The sequence below is a fragment of the Cavia porcellus genome, unplaced genomic scaffold (assembly GCF_034190915.1).
Source record: "Cavia porcellus strain 051 isolate PalLab524CR breed Dunkin Hartley unplaced genomic scaffold, mCavPor4.1 scaffold_25, whole genome shotgun sequence".
NCBI classification, from domain to species: Eukaryota; Metazoa; Chordata; class Mammalia; order Rodentia; family Caviidae; genus Cavia; species Cavia porcellus.
Window position 1 is genome coordinate 32670896 of NW_026947508.1, and position 21913 is coordinate 32692808.

General features: G+C 41.9%; 1 protein-coding gene across 3 annotated transcripts in view; it reads left to right on the forward strand.

Moving 5' to 3' along the window:
• Window positions 1–14050, forward strand: part of Smap2 (small ArfGAP2) — a 45963-nt gene extending 31913 nt beyond the window's left edge. For all 3 annotated transcript variants that reach the window (XM_003462279.5, XM_005000117.3, XM_005000118.3), the window contains 6 exons: window positions 2207–2293; window positions 3329–3410; window positions 4664–4773; window positions 6117–6282; window positions 6719–7035; window positions 12796–14050. In XM_003462279.5, coding sequence (XP_003462327.1) covers window positions 2207–2293; window positions 3329–3410; window positions 4664–4773; window positions 6117–6282; window positions 6719–7035; window positions 12796–12921 — 888 coding nt within the window. In that variant the 3' untranslated portion in view covers window positions 12922–14050. The remainder of the gene's footprint in view (window positions 1–2206; window positions 2294–3328; window positions 3411–4663; window positions 4774–6116; window positions 6283–6718; window positions 7036–12795) is intronic.
• Window positions 14051–21913: the final 7863 nt, after the last annotated feature.

The following is a 21913-nucleotide window of genomic DNA, read 5'->3' on the forward strand; positions in this document are numbered from 1 at the left end:
TGTATCAACATCTTTTAATGTGATGTATTTAGATTTTTTTAATATGCATGAAGATTTTTATGTGAAGAATTGATATTTGCCAAGTGAAAATTTCAAAGAAAAACTGGCTTTCTTAAAGTATATCCTTTTTTGTTTGTTTATTTTGTGGTGGTGCTGGGAATCAAACCTATAGCCTTGTGCTTCCTAGGCACAACCCCTAGACTAAAGCCTCAGCCCAAGTTAACTTTTTTATTTTTCTTGCAAGTATTTTTTTTTCCCGAGGTGCATGAATCCAAGCAAGTATTTTTTTAATAGAAGATTTTCATTTGCAATGTAAAGTCTTCTGTATGAAAAAGACAAAGCTGTGTGTGCTATGCATTTTTACAGAAAATTAAAAATTATGCAGATTCTTTGTCTTTGATAATGATTATCTTGATACATCCCCTTTTGCATATATAGTTTCTAGAAACACAATGAAAATCTAGTGTAGGATGTCTCTTGCTTCCATTCCACTTAACACGTCACACATTATGATGTTATACATCTTTCAGTAGGTATTATCATAGTTTACTGTTCCCTTTCTGTGCCATAAAGGTTGTTATTTAGCCATAAATAATTCTGAGATTAATGTCTTGGTGTGTATAACTTTCTTCATATTTTAGATTATTTTTTTAAAAATTCATTAAAGTGCTGTTTAGATCAAAGGATTTTAACATTTGTGTCTTCATACCTTTTCCAATTTACTTTCCAAAAATTGTACCATTTTAGTCTTTTCAGCATTGTATAAGAATACTAGCTTTGGGGCTGGGGATTTAGCTCAGTGGCATAAGTGCCTGCCTTGCGAGCAGGCAGTCGTGAGTTCGATCCCCAGTACCGATAAAAAGGAAAAAGACAAAAAAAAAAAAAAAAAAAAGAATACTAGCTTTACTTCATCCCTACTAACATTAGGTATCATTACTGTTAGTATCTTTCTCCTACTGAAAATGCATTTTCAGTCACCATGACTGCATTTTTTTCATACACATGCTACACATTTTGTTTTGTTTGATTTGGTTACGTTCCGTTCTGTCGTGCTAGGATTTGAACCTAGGCCTTTGCATTGAGTTATATCCCCAGGCCTCCTTTAAAGTTCATTTTTATTTTAAGACAGGATCTCATTAAGTCACTGAGTTTCTCAGGCTGGACTTGAACTTGCCTCAGCTTCTCATGTACTGAGATTATAGGCATGAGCCATCTGTGTGCCTTCTATGATGATGATGATGATTTTGTTTGTTTTCCACATGGAGGTCTCACTGTGTAGTCCAGGCTGGCTTTCATAGTGATCATAGTGACCTCGTAGCCTCCTGAGTCTATATTTTTTTTTTTGGTACCAGGGATTGAACTCACGACCTCACCTTTGCCAAGCAGGCACTTATGCCGCTGAGCTAACTCCCCAGACCCCGGACCTCATTCTTGATAGGCAAGTGCTCTACTATTGAGCTACATCCACAGCCCTCAAGTTTACGTTTTGGTTCTATTTTCCATTTAGTAGATGTTTATTTGATGTCAACATGTGACCAATAGTCTTATCATCTATGAAAGCATTATGAAATTGCCTCTGAAAATAACAAGAACTGAGAGAGACTTCCCAATGTTTTATTTTTGATATGTTTTTTGGTTTTATACAGTGACTCATTCAGGACATCTTTAAAAACATAGTATAACTCCTGTTTAGAATTCCCTAATTCTTTCTCACATTATTTCCTTAATTTTGGTTTTTCTCATGTTAAGTCTTGAAACTAGGGATTTTTTTCTCTGACTTTTAAAAAAAGGAGATGAATTGTAAGAGGGATCTATGGTTAAATTTTAAAAGTCACAAGGACATAAATTGAGTAAGATGAACATGAATTTACTAACCAAATTATCAAGATGAGATGGAGACAAATTCCGGACACAAATGAGGAACGATCTTTTTGGCCTCTGTAAGTAACTTATGCTGCAAATTTCAGGAGTCATAAGTGGGTTAGACAAACCTAGAGGGTGAGTGTCTAACATGTTTGGAATATGTATTGCTTAGTAAGGTTCATGTGGAAGAAATCCCCATCCCAAGAGACAGTCCCACAGTTGTCACAGTCCTATGCCAGACTCATTAGGAACATTTGGAATTCTTGTACCTTTTGGACATTTGGAATTATCATTTACTGAACTATTAAGTCACCATGTTCATTGTCTTATTAAATCATTTCAGAAAGAAAAAGATGACAAATGGAAAAGAGGAAATGAGCCAGCTACGGAGAAGAAAATGGAACCTGTTGTTTTTGAGAAAGTGAAAATGGTAAGTAGAAAAGTAATTGCATCATGTGGATGATGGTGGGTGTGTTCACATGCATGGAAAGGGAGAAGAGGAGAGCATGCAATAGGGGGATTCGATACCGTGCTGCACAGGGCTCCACATTTAGATCAGACCATTGCCGTTATCCCTACTGTGCTCTAAAACTTTCCTGTGGGGCCAGTTGGAAACTTGGGAACTGCATCTGTCCCATCTAAGCAAGAGGCACCTTCTGCACCAGAATGTAGTGGCTGCATGTCACCTTCAGAGCAGAGGCTGCCCCACATTAGGCTGTCTCTTGTTAGGTCTCCTGTACCTTGTGTTCCTTTTCCAGTTAAAAGGAGCCCACGTCAGGCCACAGTAACTCCTTTTACGATAGAATGCACTGTGGCGGTAGTGGTGGGTTCTCTACAAGCTTGGACTGTTAGGGGAGTGGACTTTTTACTATTGCTTAAGGAAGAGTCTGTGAATTGCGGTGCCTGTGCAGCCAGTTACAGGTGATAGGGCAGGGTGAATTAGGTAATTTTTAAATGTATTTTCCTTTTTTCTCTTTTCTTCTTTCATCTTTTCCTTCCCTTCTCCTCTCCTGCCCCCTTCCCTGCTGTCCTCTTCTGGGGATTGATCCCAGGGCCTTCACACTGAGCTACAGCCCCAGCCCCAGCCCCTTTTTTATTTTGAGATTGGTTTTGCCACATCACTGAGTTGCCCCAGTGGAACTTAAACTTTCAGTCCTGCTGCCACAGCTTCCCAAGGTGCTAGGATATAGACTTGCACCACCACTCCCAGCGGCCCTTTTATTGTTAAAAGTTTTCTAACTACTGGAAGATTTATTGGCTCCTGACCGTTCTACCTACCTTTATCCTTGATTTTTGAGGGGAGGGACCAAAAAACTGCACTTTCTGTCAAATCTCCTACTCACTTGTTGGCTTCAGAAATCCCTGCCACTCTAGAAAGCTAAGCAGGAAGAAAACCTGTGGTTTTTACAGTGGGGGGAGGAAAATAATTCAGAAACACGTGCCTATTTCTTTATTTTCTCTGTAGCCACAGAAAAAGGAAGATGCACAGCTACCTCGGAAAAGCTCCCCGAAATCCGCAGCGCCAGTCATGGATTTGTTGGGCCTTGGTAAGAGTTAGTTTGTTCAGCTCCCAAATCCTTACAAACTTTGATGAATTCTCAGTGACCCTGGGAACACTGGTGGAAAGAGGACTCTTTGTGTCTTTTTCACTAAGATAATCCTCTCGTGTTCTTCCTGTTGTTTTCATCTGAGCAGTTACTCAAAGGAAGTGTTTACTGTGACATTTTTCAGGGCACCAGTGTAGCATGCATTGGAGCCAGAGCTCCAGCTGTGCCCGTTAACTGTCTGTATCACGTTGAGCTGCACTCCTTACTCTGAGCATCACTTTCCTGGCAATGATGAGAATCCCTACTTCATAGATGTTAGGATTAAGCGGAGTGACGCCCCCAAAGCGCTTGACCCCGTGCCTGGCACATACTCAGCACTCAGTAAATGTTTGCAGCCCCCCTGAGGGGCTCTGTGGAACATTTTGCACTTTCCTGAATTCTGCTTCTTACTTTTACCACTTGATTTTTCAGGTACAACCCTTTTTTTGGGGGGGAGGATACCAGGGATTGAACTCACAACCTTGTGCTTCCTAGGCAGGCACTTACCCCGCTGAGCTAAATCCCCAGCCCCCATTTTTTTTTTAACGTGTGGTAGTGGGGCTTGAACCCAAGGCCTTCACCCTGAGCTGTATTTCCAGCTCTTTTTCTCATTTTCATTTTGACAAAGGGTCTTACTAAATTACCAGGTTGGGCTGAAACTTGTAACCCTCTTGTCTTAGCCTCCCAGAATGCTGAGATTAGATATGCACCAGCATGCCTAGCTCCCTGCAACCAGTTTTTGAGATGGCGTTGTTACATTGTGGCTGTTTCCCCTTTGAAATGCTGAGCTAGTGATTTTACTCCTTTCAGAAAGAAAGCCTGTTTCCTACCTCTTACTGCACCAACGGTTATACTTTGTTTCAGTCCACTGCTGCTGATTTAGGTTACTGGCTGCCTAGACAGCTAGTTTCTGTACTTTTCTGTACACTTTGCCTTTCACAAGCCAGAAGGGAGCCGGCCAACCCTTTAGCCTTCAGGCCTCGGTTTCTGCTGCCCTGCGTCTGTTAGCTGGGCTCTAGGCCGCCCTGGAGCGCCACCAGGAATGTGGGGTGAGGCCGCTTGGGAGCAGCTCTATCACAGCTAAGTAGTTGCTGAGAACTCTGTTTTCATGTTCATATAAGACATTAGACCTTCTCTGACCTCTCTTTATATATATAGAAGGAAGATGCGGCCTTAATAAGCAGTGCCACATGTTGACTTCTCTCTCTTTCTAGATGCTCCAGTGGCTTGCTCTATCACAAATAGTAAGACCAGCAATACCCTGGAGAAGGATTTAGACCTTTTGACCTCTGTTCCATCTCCATCTTCGTCAGGTTCCAGAAAGGTGAGTCTTCAGGGTTTCTCAGGATTAAAGAGCATTCCAGAAAGAGTGATAATTTAATCATGGAACCAAGTTATGCTTCCTTCATGGAATTGGACTTTGGTTTTCTTCATACTGTGTCATCTCTGTCACAATTTAAGATTACTGTCCATTGTCCTTTCTTTCTTTCTTCCCCTTATTAAGTTGCTTAGGCTGGGCTCAAACTTATGATCCTCCTGTCTCAGCCTCTCAAAGTGCTGGGATTATATAGGTCCTTTGGTTGGCTATTCATGCCATTTTGTCTCCTGTCCCAAAAGGGTAGCCCTTTGAGTAGCCTATCAAAAATGTGTCCTGTTGTCACATCTATACTTTTAAGTCAGCTCCTCAACCTGAGTTCCAGTCAGGATACTATCAGTAAAAAAAAAATTGAGGCTTTAAGGGCCACCATTTGTATAATGGCTGCTGTGTACAAGGAACAGTGCCAGGTGTTTGCTGAGCTATATCCTTAACATTTTTTTTTTTTTTTTTTTTTTGAGACATGGTCTTGCTGTATGGTTCAGGCTACCCCTGAACTCACTGTGTAGCCCAGGCTGGCCTTGAGTTTGCAGCAGTTGTCCTGCCTCAGCTTCTGAGTACTGGGTCCTTAACCCTTTTGAAAATATTATTTGGAGACAGAGTCTCAGTAAGTTGTCCAAGCTGGCCTCAAACTTTTGATCCTCCTGCCTTAGCCTCCTGAGAAGTTGAAATTGTAGGCATGCATCACCACACCAGTCCATTTTGAATATTTCGTTAATAATTTTAAATATTCATTAGAAGGCCACAAAATGGACGTTCTATATAGATGAAGAAACATTCTCAGAAAAATTATGTGACTGGGCCTCTGAATGTACACCTGGTAAATGGCCACACTGGGAACTAAACTCATCTCTTTGATACATCATTTTAAAAAATCAAATTACATTCTTTTCCTGAAGAACAAAGAGTTGTACCAGAGCTTATCTATAAGGCACTATCAGCTATTTGTATGGTAAAGGTGTCACGAAAGTATTAATTTGACATTAGCCATGAATTCTTATTGCAAATGTTAGAAGCAGTGAAAGGTGAAGGAAGTCTTTGTTTTTATTTTTGTAATAGGGAAAAGCTTTAATTAGAAAGCAAGGAAAGGGAAAAAGAAGAAGAAAGTAAGAGAAAACATCAAGGGACATTAGCTTGAGGAACTGACAGAAGATCAGACGCGGGAGAGGACTTCAGCTTGACCAGCTGGCAGAGGCCCACTCTTATTAAGAGGATCTGCCTAGCCCTGTGAGGGAATTCATGGACCTCTGTGGGGACTATTCCAACTCTGCCTCTGCCCTCTGTGCCCCCAGGTGGTAGGTTCCATGCCAACCGCAGGGAGCGCCGGCTCTGTTCCTGAAAACTTGAACCTGTTTCCGGAGCCAGGGAGCAAATCAGAGGAAGTAGGCAAGAAGCAGCTCTCTAAAGACTCCATCCTTTCGCTGTATGGATCACAGACGCCTCAGATGCCTGCCCAAGGTAGAGTCCCTGGAGTCCTGGTATGTGCCAGGGAGAGTCATGAGAACTGTATCAAAGAATTATTTGTTGTGTCAGGGACAGTTACTTTGGGGACAGGAACCTCATACACCAGACAAGCCTGAGTGTGACATTACTGGTAGAGTTACAGAGTATCAGCAGATAGATGAGCAATGTAACCCAGAGCCACCTTCTGTCACCCTTCCATGAAATCTGTCTCAAGGTCTAGATCTTCCCTGATGGGAAGTGGCAGGTTGGTACCTCTCAGGTAAGCCACAGCAAGTCTTGTAGAGAATCTGTGTGGCTGTTTTGCTACGTACGGCAGCATTCAAAGTTGAGTAATTTTGAAAAATTCTAACTGGAAAGGGTAGCTAGTGAACATGAGATAACTTTCTGTCCTTTCCTCTTTAACAGACTGATATGTGTGTTTTCTTGGCAGCAATGTTCATGGCTCCTGCTCAGATGGCATATCCTGCAGCCTATCCCAGCTTCCCAGGGGTGACACCTCCTAGCAACATGATGGGGAGCATGATGCCCCCACCAGTGGGCATGGTAGCTCAGCCGGGAGCCTCTGGAATGGTTGCCCCCATGGCCATGCCTGCAGGTTATATGGGCGGCATGCAGGCGTCAATGATGGGTGTGCCGAATGGGATGATGGCCACCCAGCAGCCTGGCTACATGGCAGGCATGGCAGCTATGCCCCAGACTATGTATGGGGTTCAGCCTGCTCAGCAGCTGCAGTGGAATCTTACTCAGGTAAGCTGCCCCATTTTTCCTGGGACATGACGTACAAGCATTCCCCAGGTTTCACTTTTTGACTCTCCCTTATCCCATGAATTTTTCCAGGCAGATGAGATTATCCAAGAAACACTGAGGTTTGTTTGTTTTTCCTAGAAGGCCTGTCCAACATCAGAATTTCTGAGGAGTTCATAGTTCCTAGAAAGCAGGGTAATTACCTAAATCTGAATCTCTCTATATCTTCTCAAAAAGATAAAAAGCCCTAGAGAAATACATATGTAGACAAACGAGAAATTCTAATAAGACCATTATAACCTACTGCCCACCACTATAAAAACCCTAAATGGCCTGGCATTAGAAACAGAAAAACCCAAATGCAGCAGAGCCAGTGCATTAGTCACTTTCTTGTCATGGGATCCTGATCAGAGGACAGCTGCATCTCCTGGTAGCCTGGCAGCAGACAGAATGGGGAAGCCAGGGACAAGAGTACCCTTCTCCAAGTCACATCTCCAGGTACTGATCTCCATCCAGGCCCCGCTTCCTGACAGCACATTTGGCTGCTGAACTCAGCAGTGGATGAATCCAGTCACCCTCCAAACACACAAGATTTGGGGGGAACATTTTAGACCTAAACCGTAATAGCCAGTGGCTTAAAGGAGACTACACAAAGAGGAGAGGAAACAGAGGCCTGGGATGAGAAAGTCGTGCCCTAGAAGGAGGAGACCCACCCTAATGGAGACATTACTGAGTCTGAGACTCGGTAGGTTAGAGCTCCCTTTACTTGGGGGACCCAAAACAAGAGACTGGAAATACATAGGGTCATAGGTGGTAGCTTTGGAAAAGCATTGCATGTTGGGTAGAGAAACATGATGCAGAAAGAGGAGGGACTCTGGAGATGAGGTGGTGAGGGGAAACAGATGAGGCAAATGGAAAGGAATGTCTCAGAATCCGAGGTTAGACTGCGTGTGATGGTGCACAACTGTAATCCCAGTACTCAGAAGGCTGAGGCAGGAGGATTGCTGCAAGTTTAAGGCCAGCTTGGCCTACATAGTGAGTTCAAGGCCCATATTGTACAGTGAGGCTCTGCCTCAAAAGTAAACAAAATCAGGGCTGGGGATTTAGCTCAGCAGCTCAAGTGCTTGCCTGGTAAGTGTGACATAACTTTGATCCCTGGTCCCCACCACCACTGAAAAGATAGAAGTTACTCTGTCCTTCTCCCAAATAATCATTAATCATTTCAGGAACATAAGAGAATACTCTTGAACTCAGAACTGTAGTAAGCCTCACCCATCTCTCACAACACCTGTTTGCATTACTGCTGATCCAGAAAAATAAAGCACCACAAAATAAATAGACTGTAGCGGGTGGGTTTTATACAAAACTACTATGAGAAGAAAATAGAAAAAAATCAAAACATTTCAGGTAGACAGATGCAGTGGCACATAGCTGTAATCTCAGCTGTATGGGAGGCTGAGAGGGGAGGATCACAAGCTCAGCCTGAGCAATTTAGCAATACCCTGTCCAAAGAATAAAAAGGGGAGGGACGCAGTTCAGCAGCAGAGCACTTGCTTGACATGTGTAAAGCCCTGAGTTAAATTCCCAGCACTGAAGAAAATGATTTCAGTTAATAAAAATTCTCCTTTAAAAATGTCATGAAGTAGGAAAATATTGTTGCATAGCCCACCAACTTTAATAAATATCTGGACAGAACTTTTGCAAAAGGGAAGGTGACCAAGACATGGAGGAAGGGAAAAAGAAAGGGATGAAAAGGATTTGAGATGTGTTACTTGCACAGAACAGCTCCTCACAGAGAATGTAATCATCATGTACTAATAAAAGCATCTGCAAATAAGACAAAACAGTTTGAATCAAAAATTCAAACACTTAGAACTAAACTGGACAAAAACTAGAAATTGTGAAAGCTTACTGAAGTCAGGAAAGAAAACAAAGACAAAATCATGTTAGAAATACTCATGTATAAGTAACCAGAGGACAGACTGAGCTGGGGATACACAACACACATCATTGAGAAAAGATGTAGAACAGCTTAAGAGAATGAAAAATAAACATAGATAGGAATAATACAGAAAGTAGGCAAAGAAAACCTAATGTACATATACTTGGAGATACCCAAGCAATAAAAATAGCAGAGAGGGACAGAATTAATATATTTCCAACTGTAAGTGCAAGAGAACTTTCTTAGGCTGAGAATAAAGCTCAGCAGCACAGCACCTTCCTGGCAGGCACAGTCATGGGTTCGGTTCCCAGTACCAACCAGCCGACCAGCAAACAAACAAAAAAACTCAGAAAACGTTCGTGAAATAAGACTTAAATCTAATATTTAAAGAGCCCACTGCAATTCTGGGAAAACTGACCCAGAACAGTCAACTCTAAAACATCTTAGTAAACCTTTACACTTTCCAAAATAAGAACAGTCCTCAGGTCTTCAGCTTCTTGATGTTTTCCACCCCTCACCCTGCACAAATATGAAACAAAACAAAACAGAACAAAACAAGAACACCCAGGTTGACAGCAGACTTAGCAACTGCAAGGCGGCGCCACAGCACGAGTGCTTCCTTCAGGACACTCACATACGTGCAAATACTTTATATCAAGCTCCCGTTATATGAAGGTTGTGAAGCAAACGATCTTAAATTTATCAGAATTATGGAAATATCATTTTTACTGGCCTTTCCTGAGCAATGTAGCAGAAGAGAAACTTCATCTACTCCACCTAGTGACTGGGTGTTTGTAGAAGAAGGGCTGGTAGTAAGCACTGAACGTCTAAGTGGGCATCTAAGACTAAGACAAAGGTAGTGACGGGGCAGAAGAGGACATGTTGTGTTCTGACCAGCAGTAATACAACCAAAACTAATGGAAGGAAAGAGGAGGAAAAAAGGAAAGCGTGATAAGTTAATTACTGCAAAAGAAATGGAAGTCAAAGGGTGTATGTAACATGCGCTCAAACCCAATCGTAGATGTTTAAGTAAGGGAGGCGGAGGCCAGGGCCTTACAAGCAATATTAATATAAAAATAATCATTAGACCAGAAATGGGAAATTTTCTAAATACCAAAAGAATTTTTAAAAACAAAGTAGAATCCGTCGAGTACAAAGTGTGGCTTATATAATAAACAATAATATATAACACAGTTGCAACCAAATACATCACTCACATCCACAGGCAGCTCCTCTGTTAGGAGAAAGGATGTTCAGGTTGGGTCACAAAGCAACACTGAATTGTGTGCTTGTGCAAAGAAGAAAAGAGTTGAAGCAAGTCATTCAGCGTGGACGTGAAGGGATGGGCACAGGAATTCTGGAGGAGTGGTGCTGTGTCCTCATGCTGCCTTCTGCAGAGTAGTGTGAGCACTGTGCTTGGCTTATAAGAGGTGCTCCGTGTTACGACTGTTGTGTTGCCCAGGTTGGCCTCAGCTCTTGGGCTCAGGTCATCCTCCTGCCTCAGGCTGCTGAGCATCTGGGGCGAGACATGTGTGCCACTGTGCCAAACCTACAGTTTATGTTTATTTTTATTTTGTGTTTTTTCCATCCCAAAGAGGCTTTATTGGGACTTAAGCTGCAGAATAAGGGAAACAGTACACAGACTTAACTTCATTTAAAGTATTTTTGTGTTTTCATTTTCTTTAGTCCGGACTAATTTAAGTAGTATTGGTCTTTGAAATTTAGTAGAATTCCCATGTGAAATTGTGTGGCCCTATGTCATGTTTTAGTAGTTCCTTTGTAGTTTTTCTTTATTAGAAGTCACCTTTGGAAAACTGTGTTTTCTCAGATTACCCAATTCATCAAAATTTTCAAATGTATTTATCAAAAGTTTTGCCAATCAACCTTGTTAATTTTTTAAAAAGCTCTGGGGTTTTGATTTGTTTATTGGCTCTACATTTTTCTCTTTCTTTTTTTCTTTTTTTGAGACAGGATGTTGCAGAGCAGTTCAGGTTGTTCTAGGACTTACTCTGTAGACCAGCCTGGCCTCAAACTTGGGGCGATCCTCCTGCCTCAGCCTTCCGAGCACTGTGATTACAATCACATGCTGCTGCACCCAGCCATTTTCACTGCTACCTGAAATTTTGTCTTGTTTCATTGATTGCTTCTGTATGCTTCTTTCAGTTTATTATTCTTTTTCTAGCTTTCATCATTGATATTTTAATTCACTTTCTTTCCTTCTTTCATTTTTATTTATGTAAATAGGAAATGTTATAGTACTGGAGGGGACCGTGTTTAAAGGACATATGAGCTAGTTTCTAGAGGTTCCCACTAGCCAATTTGAACATCAAAAAGAATAATCGTAGTAATGAATTATTATACACTGAATGGGAAAAAATCTGCGAATGCATAGTAATACTAAGGGGAGAAAAGTGTGGAATTGAGGGAGAGATAGTCTTCTTTACACAAGAATGATAGCCAATAATTGTAGAAAGAACAAGGTATTCATTCACTCAGATACGACTCATTACTTTGTTATACTTTAGGAAGTATGATAGAGACTTTAGCAAGTATGATAGAGACTTTAGCAAGTATGATAGAGACTTAGCAAAGGACAAATTAATATCATTTGTTTCTTGATATCTTGTCCTGAGAAAAACACATTATCTTATGTAGAATTCTTGCCAAAAATACGTGACTTGGATCCTGTGTTGAGAAAGTATGAAAATACAAATTGAGACATAACTCTGCAATGTAACTGGCTGGAATCTTTTTAAATGTCACTGTCAAGCGGGGAAAGGAAAGGTGGTGGGGGAACTGGTACAAGTTAAAGGAGATTAAGGTGGAAAGGAAATGTAATGTATCTTAGAATACTGTATTAGTATTTCTGTAGGGCAGGATGGCAGACCTTTTAAAGGTGAGTGCCCAAACTGCAGCCCAGAAGTACCAGCACTGCAATTAAACCTGAATGCTGAGGTTTTTAGTTTAGAAAAAAACCCTACATTAACATCTTTTGTCTTGAAAGTAAATAACAGCAGTTGCCATAGTTTTGCCCTGACTGTTCTAGGGTATCAGTCCCGGTATGGTTCTAGAAATGAATTTGTTCTCACAGAATACCTCCTGACTTATCAAGCGGACAAATGTCATGGTACCTACAATTTTTGAGTCTCATCAAAGTTATAAACTTTTTATAAATGGGGGAGACAATGTGGCAAAATGTTAATTTGTAGATTTAAGGAAGAGATATATGACTTTCATTATACTATTTTAGTTTGAATTTCAAAAAAATCAGTGGAAGAATATAGACCTTCTTGCAAAGCAAATGTACTATGCTCAGGAGATTTCTGGTATTTTTCTTTGACAAATTGATTTTTGTGTTGATGGCAAGGAGCCAGTGGTTTAATTTCATCAGACAGAGGTCCCGTCCACCGTCCACCGAGCCCCATCATGCTGGCTCTTCTCTCAGCCCCTTCCCCCTTTCCCCAGTCCTTTTAGAATAATTCATTGCTGTTCCTCTTCCCCTCTGCCAGCGGGATCCTGTGCAGGCTCGTGCTGAGGGAGCGCCCTCTGCTGGAGGAGAGATGCCCTGCTGTGGGGACTTGCTCTCTACCTTAGGGTTGGCTGTGGCAGTTAAGGGACGGCCAATGGTTAGGATGCGGGGCCGGAAAGAAGGAGGCTCACACTCAGTCCTGTGCACTGGCAAGGTGTGGGGCCATTGTGTACTGGGACAGTCTGCCTTTGCCTGCTCCTCCCCCAGCTGCAGACAGAACTCCTACCCAGCCTTCTGCACTAACTGGCTGGATGCCCACAACCTGACCTGAGCTGTCCTCTCTCCCTTCCAGATGACCCAGCAGATGGCTGGGATGAACTTCTATGGAGCCAATGGCATGATGAATTATGGACAGCCAATGAGCGGCGGAAACGGACAGGCAGCGAGTCAAACCCTCAGTCCTCAGATGTGGAAATAAACACAGACACCTGTATGACTGCCAGTCTCTTCCACCCTCACTCTCCCCTCTCTCTTCTTTCCCCATCCCCTTCTTCACCCATCCCCCTCTCCTACCTCTATGTTTGGTTTAGAAATTGCTCAATAAGTCATTTAGGGTTTGGCATCTTGCCCAGCCCAGCCACTTCCCAAACACTCAGACCTCTCTGTTGCTTTACGTTGTTCATGTCTGAAGCCATCCCAGCACCTCCCCAGCCACAGCCCTTACTCTATCCTGCACCAGCACCTTAGAAATCGTCAGCAGAAGGCACTGGAACTGCGGGAAAAGTGTGCACGTCTTTCAGTTCCTCCCGTGTCGGGCCCTCACGTGAGTCTGGAGAGGTGTATGAGGCAGAGGGCCTTCTACGTGTTCATAAGACGTCGCCACGTGCTTGAACTTTGGATTGAAGAGGGCGGCATTGTGTTCTCACGCTTTACAGCAATGAAGAAACAACTGCAATCACGTTAAACCCCTTTTGGATCTTGGATCAGGTTGACCCTAGCCTTGGCGCAAAGCCAGCTCCACCTTATGAAGATGAGCAAACATGCTACTCTGCTTTGCTCCGAATTGCTTTCTGGGCCTGGGGCTTTAGCATCCCCGCTTCAGTCACCTTTATTAGCACCAAAGACTCTGAAGGTCCTCCACAGAGACAGACCCTGGCCGCCGGCAGCAGGACCCAGCCCTTCGCAGGACCGCAGAGCTCAGTGTGTGCACTGCTCGTGTGCACATGCGTGTGGATCCCATGTCCCGCCCTCCCGTTTGCTCTGGTGTTTTTGTTTCTGTTTCAGGTTTACAAAAGAGGGGAGTTAATTTATGAAAAGCTGAAAACTGTTGCCAGTTTTTCTTACAGTTTCAAAATTTTGTGGTCTCACGGATAGCTCCCTATCTCCATTCCCTCCTGCTCCGCCCATGGACCTGGCGGCTCTGTTGCCCACCTTTTCCAGGTGAGGGGACAGAGCCTGGGCAGCTTCCTCCTCAGCCATTGTTCATTCCGTCTGAAAAGTCAAGCAAGAAAACTTTGCTTAAAAGATGTCATGTGTAGGAACCACAACGCCTGGTTGCCTTTCTCCTGTGTATGTGTAAATTTCTCAATAAATACTGCAGGGAAGGACCATTGCTTGGCTGACTGTTTCTGGGTGTCCCTTGTGGAGGAGGAGAGGTACATACAGATTTTCTGCTTTCTACTTTCCTGTTTTTGTTTTTTCTTTTCTTTTTTTTTTTTTTTTTTTTGTCTTTTTCCTTTTTATCGGTACCAGGGATCGAACTCACGACTGCCTGCTTGCAGGCAGGTGCTTATGCCGCTGACCTAAATCTCCAGCCCCTGACAGTATTTTTCTTCTGGAAGGATCTTGCTAAGTCGATCAATTGCTCAGCCTGTGCTTGAACTTGTGATCCTCTTCCCAGAGTGCTGAAGTTACAGGTGGGCAGTGTCCAACCCTCACTTCTTATAGTTGAAAAAACATTCTATTCTTGATATACCAGAGTCCAGGTCCAAGCCTGAGTGGTCAGAAAAGGGCTGTTCAGAGTTAAAGGAACCTGGGAGGGCTGCAAAACTCCAGGACTGAGCATACTTTTCCCATCGGTAGAGAAATGCCAGAAAAAAAGAAGCAGTTGGTCAGGGATCCACTACAGAATACTTGGCAGAGCCCACGCTTGACTCCCAAGACGCTGGGCTTCCGGTCTCTTGTTCTTTCCCTGTGCCTGGGTACTTCAAGGAGTTTAAAAACTCCAGTCTGCCAAGAGAAGAGCTTTGTCTGATGATAGTCTGAAAGCTGTCAGAACAAGGAGGGCTGTACTTCCACACTGGTGAGTTATGTGAGCTAAGCAGGAGCCCCGAGGCCAGCCAGGGAGCCTTCCTGAGGACGGTGCTGGAGGAGAGTGTTACAGGGACGATGGCAGCCAGAAGTGGGGTGTGGAGAGACTCCAGACTGTACCCTGTGAGCAAAGCGCTGCAAGGGTGCAGGCCACGTGGGGCACACACAAGCGGCTCGTTATTTCTAAGCTATGATGTGAGTCTGTGGTGTGCTGTGAGGTGAGACCAAAGGTCTGGAAGGAAGGAATTTAACATACATATACAGGTATAGCCTTCGGGGATACCCATAAACCCTTCAAAGGAACTCAGCATGCTGTGTGGGCAGTGAGGCGATAATAAGGACCTGAGTGCCAGGCAGCTCATTTGCACTGCTCTGTACACAGTGTGTTTAAAGAAACAAGACCACAGCTAGGGGACCAAAGAGAGGACAAGAGCCCAACCAGGCCATGGGCAGGTGTGGAGGAGAATGGAGTGACTTAGAGCAGCATTTCATTCCCAATTACAAGGCACATTCAATGCCACAAGGTATTCCTTTGACTTGCTAGAATAAGCTTGAAAAGACAGCTTGTTATGTTCAGAATACATCTACACAGTGATGCTGCTGAAGAGACCTGAGATGGAGGTAATTTCTTTTGCTAGTTTTCTAACATCTACCAACAATTATTTTATCAGGGAAACACTTTTCTGGAATACAGTATAGCCATGGGGGACTTTCTGGGCAAAGCAGGCAGCACAGAGGTAGAGTTAGAGTTGGAAGGTCTCCATAATGGAATACGTGGAATACAGGGAAGGGAAGGGATTTAAAAAAATCTGAGTTTCTAGAATTTACAGAAAGAGGAAAAGTAGATAATTGGAAGTTGGGTGTTTGGCATGCTAAAGTTGAATTCCCCACGATATATCCAGGAAGTCTTGTAGATCAGCTGGCAACTGGATTTTAGAGTCAGGTTCAAGGGAGAGGCTGGGCGGGAGAAGTTGAGAGCCCCACAGAGATGTAGTTGATGCCATGGGAGGGGATTGCACAGGATAGATTTGTCAAGTAAGAGCAGTAGATGGGAGCCGAAACTAGTTGGAAAATACTCGTAATAGGAGTCGAGGAGGGGGTCAGAGGCAGGAAGAAATCTTGGGAAACAAGACAAAAGATAAGGCCAGCTAACCCTCGGGACTAGGGTATCTAGCAGAGATGACCACAGATGTCAAATGGGCAAGGAAATCCTGTGAGATAAAGGGACCCCTGAAAGCGGCATTTGGAAAGTTCGATAAAAGCAGCGTCAATGAAGTAGCAGGGCCTGAAGCCAGGTTACAGTGGACTGAAGATTAGCAAAAGTCTGAAAAAGTAGAGAAACAAGCTCGAACATTTAAATAAACAAGTATTACAGCACAGACACACGGACATTAGCCCTCTTCAAAGCGCTCTCCCTCACTCTGAACACACTTGGCCATCACTGCTTCTTTCTGAAGCGCTTCTGGAAGTTCTCTCTGTGAGTTGCTCTATGAGGTATTCTCCAAAGTGTGAATGCTGCCACCAAGTGCCGTCCAGTGGAAAAGCAGGTTCACAAAAACCTTACCAGCTGCCCTTCACCCACCCCATTCACCTGTCTGGCACTGCAATTTCGGTTTTTTAACATCAGACCATGAAAAGTAAATGTTTTGAATTAATTCAGGACATCAAGGCAACCACAGTGGCACAACTAAAGGCACTCATGAAAGAGAACCGAAAGCACTTCAGAAAGTGGCAACGATGGGGGGATAATTGCGCTCAAAGTGAGGGGGGAGACTGTGAAGGGGATTAATGTCGATGTGCCTTTTACTGTGATAGATATTTTAAAATTCAAAAATTTAACATTTTTAAAAATCACATCCTGTATTTGGTAAGCTTTTAAGAATGGAAATGATGTAAATTCCAAACCAATAAAGAGGGAAACATTGGAATAAGAAAATGCAACTGGGCCAAGCGTGGTGACATACACCTGTGATCTCGGCACTCTGGGAGGCTGAGGAGGGACCTCGGGGGTTGTGTCTGGGTTGGTGGCATACATGTATTATATCTGGGTGTATTGACTCAACAAGTTTTGGGGGATCCTGAAAAGCTGCCTATTTCAAGTGAATGCAAGGAAGATGGAAGTCTTCTTCAGGATATGGGCAACTCTGCCCCCAGCTGTTAAGCTTCAGCAGATCCAGTAGCAGATTTACGCACTGCATGGAGATACTAACAAACCCCAAGGAAAGATGCACAAGAGTAAGCTATGGTTTTTGACAAGCGTTGACAAGTCACTGTTCCCTCTTGGCCTAGTGTGGTTGAAACCCAGGTCATGAGAACATTGGTGCCCAGTGACCAGAACTTTCCATGATGAAGCGTGTGGTGGTCTGCCTGCTCTATGTCATTGGGAACCCACTGAATCCATGCTGTAGAAGTGTCCCCCAAAGGTCTGTATGTTAAAAGATTGGTCCTCAGAGTGATGCTGCTGGAGTTGGAGGAATCTTTAATGAGAGCCTACTGGAAGGTCATGGAGGTGTGCCTTTGAGGGGAATAGTGGACCCCAACCCCTTCTAACTAATTATGAACTGAGGCCCCCAAAGTACACCTACTTTCTTTATAAGTTGACTGTCTTAGGTATTTGTTATGGTGGTGAACATCTGCCTGACACTAACACCTTACCTTCAGATCTTTTGTCTTGGGCTGACTCGAGTCACCAGTGATGTTCCTCCAGTTTCACTGCACAGAGGGTGTGGGATCCTATATTGGGCAGGAGCATTCTGAGAAAGTTGGGAGTCTCAAGTTCAGTATGCAAAGTTTCACTCATGCTCTCCTCGTCTAACCCTAACCCTAACCCTAACCCTAATCTATGCTGACTATAAACTCAGTTCCAATTAAATCATTTGGTTCAGAAACAAAGGACGGAGGGTCAAACCAATGTGGATTCCTTCTCTACCTCTACTTGCACTGTTCTGATGGCTCATATGCCCCTGAACACTTACTCAGACTCATTCTTCGACATTCTACCCTAAGTTTTGTTGGTTCACGTAAGGGCTAAACAAATCATTATTTCTCCATTGATGATGAATAAAATTACTACATTCTTACACTTTTGATAAGAAGAATCTTCATGGTCGCTTCAGAATCACTCAAGCTTTTGATGCCTTACACAGATTTGAGAGCTAAGCCCTCTGGAGAGAGAGGAAGGGGTATGTAGGAGAAGTCACAGTGGAGAAACAGTGGCCTTTCAGAGAGACAGGATGAAGATAATCATCATGCACATTCGGACAGGACAGTGGTGCACGGGAAGTGCCTTCCCTTTGTGTCATTCAACAGGTCACTCCCTATTGTCCTGCGTCATAGAAGATGGGACTTTCCTGGTAGCTTCGTGAAACACAAGCCAATCTGTCTGCAGGGTTTTGTGTTTTTTTTTTTTTTTGTCAGAAAGTGACCTCAGGAACTGAGCTTTTCAAGAGATTCATGTTTAAAGCAAACTTTGGAGGATATTTTTTCTTTTGATATTCCAAATTGGCATCCAACATGATTCAAAACCTCCAGTGGGACAAAGGAATAGCGTACTCAGTTCACCTCTTATGAGTGCTTGTAAATCCCTCAAACTCAGATACTGTGCTGCTGAAGGAAGAAAACTACATGCAGATGACACCCATGAAAACCATTCTGTCACCGAGAAGGCTTCTGGTTGTTCCCATAGTGGTAATATACCACCTAAACCCATCCTAGACGTAGAATAAATTGAAGGATCAAAGACTCCCATCAAGGTAAAATAATTTTTAGTGTGAGTTAGTAAGGGATTAAATTAAAGGGATTTATGATGCAGAAGTATAAATGTACACCCTCAAAGAAACTGAGTGGACACTCGATAGAGATAGACAGAGGCGTTGATTAGTTTGGAGTTGGCAATACATATGTCTCTGGGTGTTTAAATCTGTGGAATTTGTGCATGTGTATGAAGTTGCTTCTTTGGCTTGATTCATGAGAAACAGGATGATGCATTCATAAGAAAATGACCCATTTTACAGCTGAAACACAGAAGCCCTAACAAGGTTTTTGATGGATCATCTAACATGATTTGCCTAAAATGTTTTTGAACTCTCTTAATGTGTTCCCTTGAGATTAGGTTTCTGCCCTTTGTCATTAAAGCAGTTTTCAGACATACAGAATCTTTAGGAAATTTTAGGTATGATAAACCTAGAAGAAAAGCATGAACATACCTAGAGAATACTGATATGGATGACCTTGGGTAACTGTGACTGGTTCTTGGAGTTGCTGTCTCACAAGTACAAATGTTTTAATCATGATTTTCATTGTATCCCTTATATCGGTCTGTATGTCTTTTATCCTACCTCCATTACACTCAGCTGTCAGTCGTGGCTTGATGTATTCTAAGCCCTGGTAGATTCATCCTTTTTCCCTTTATTGTCCCACAAAGTAGTTTTCTGCCTCTTGTTTCTCCCATACACCCCAAAGCTATTGTCTTATACTGCACTTTGCATCTGGGAGTTCAGGTGATTACAGGGCAGCCAGGCGAGCTCTGTGCCTGAAATTCCTCCTGAACCTGTGTTCCCCCTTACTGATTCATATTTTGGTGCCACACACAGTGAGACACCGGTAGTTTGGGGCAGTGCTGCCTGTAAGGAAGGGGGAGTTCTTTGGTGTGAAATATCTAAGTGTAGAATTCATGCTCTGTAGACTGCCATCCTGCTGGGATGGCCCATGGTCTCTGATCAGGACAGCACGAAGAGTCAGATTTCCTATTTTTTTGTCAACATAGACCTTCCAGAACTACATGCTTTCATATTGTTTTAAAATCACTGGACCACCAAATAAAATTTTAGAGGTCATCACACCTCATTTCTTTTTCCTGACAGTCTAGCAATATTGATGGTAAGTTAGGATGATAAATGCTGCTACTTTGTAGTGAAACCCAAGTCTACTTACTGTAGACACAAGTTATTGTTGCATTTCAAAAAGCTTTCATACTCTAAGTTTCAGGGCAGGTTGGGGGTTTTGTACCACTTCTCTATTCATGGGTGTCACTGTGAGGAGCATCGCTCCGTGTGGCACCTTATGTATTGGGATTATTTGTGGCTTTGGCTTCTCTGCTCAGAGTTAATACTCTCTTAAAGAGTTCCGGTCTTTCTTTAAACATTGTAGAATGACAGATGTATTACAAAACATGAACAATTTTAGTCAAAACCATGGTCATCTATGAAGAATAAATTCATACAAGTTTAAGTATTCAAATTCCACTCCCTAACTCTGAGACACACATTGTGAGAAACATTTTGGTCATCTTCATGTGACATTCATCGTTGCTCTTGTTCTTATTAAAAAAGTGAGGAAATGACTTTGGATAGTATTTATGAGTAACATAAAGGAATACTTCATTTAAATTAACCTGAAACATATGGCTGTGTTATTTGGTAACTGTATGTGAATATATCTATGCTGTTCATATGTTATATTTACTTTATTGACTGTGTATGCACACTAAAATGAACATTTCAGAATTTACTGAACAATGGAATACAATGAGAAGGATCAAATGAATTTCTGGGGACAAAATGTGAAAAGCACATGATGCTTTATAACTTTCATGTTTTATTCCTTTTGCTCTTTCTCAAAAATGGACGAGATTCTTGAACTGCAAGTGTTCAAGAATCTTGGAAATGCAAAGGTCAACCAGAATGAAGAAAAGCATGACCAAATAATGAGGTGTTAGTCACATTCGCTTCACTCTCACAACCATGTATTGACACTGCTTTGTGTTTATTTCAGAGACACAAAATTTTGGGCCAGTGACAAAGGCGAGACAAAGTGACTAAAAATATCCACTAAAAGTGTTTTTCTTCTTGTTCTTTTTTTAATAGTTTGCACTTTAAATTGTGACTTTCTATCAAAGTAAGAAATTTTAGATAACCGTTTCACATTCAGCATTTAAAAAGGTTTTTAAAAATTGTTTTCTTTAGGTTTGTGTTTCTAAAGTGAATTAGGTTTTTTATAATAACATCATATTATTAATATTTTATCACGGAGAAAGTGCCTATAACTATTTGAAAGTGACATCACTTTTCATGGAAATGTTTTGAGGATGACATTTAGTTTATGCTCTTTAAGGAATATCATTTTGGTACACAAAGAAAATTTGAACTCGCAAATGAGTTTTTGTTGATAGTAAAATACAATAGGAACCAACAAGGAAGTGAGTTTTTTAAAAAAATTAATAGCATGAATATTTTTATTGCATTTTGATAGCTGTCTATATTTAAAAATACATTTATCAAATAATTTCATAATATTGAATAAGCTCTGGGTGCTTGTGGATATATATTTTAAACTTTCTATTGATTTCTTAAATCTGTAACTCATTAAGACAAGTACACTTTTAAAACACAAATATATCCATAATATATATATATATATAAATGTACTATATACATATATATGCAAATACATGTACAGTATCTAATGGAAACTGAAAATGTTGTTGACATTACACTTTTATCAAAATATCAGCTGTTAATTGAAAAATCACATTTTTAAATAAAATTTATTTCACCTTCCTATCTCTAATGCAATTATTGGAACACTTGTAGACCATAAATATGTGCTTCTGTAAGATTAAATGTACAAAGTGTGTTAATTTCTATACAAAGTTTAGAAAATTGCCAGCATTAGTCTGAAGCTCTGCCCATCAGAAAGTGATAAGAAATGTAAATGTGAAAACAGCAATCAACTTCCATGAAATGTTAGTTTATGTTTTGTTGTCCACACGTGTAACAGTATCGCAAGTATGTAGATACATCCATATTGAGTAACTGTCAACTCTAAAATAAGTGCTCTGGGATGAGGCCAAGAGTTTAAATACTTTGCAGAAAGTCATGTATAGTAAAAAACAAGTGCAGCGTGTTTTCTCTCATGTTTTCATGTTGAGAGAAATGGTGATATGACTGTAAAGTAGTAGTTATTTAAAGCTCAGGATTATAGTGCAGAAGTTTGCAGCAGGTTGATCCCAATACAGTGAGAAGTTGTAGAGCAGAGTGAGGTAATGGTAGTGCACAACCTCTCAGGTATTTCATGACTTAGAGAGGAGCCCCAATTCTGCAAACATAAACAAAGGGGTGGCATTAATGATTTTCCTGACTTGATCAGCATATATCAGACAT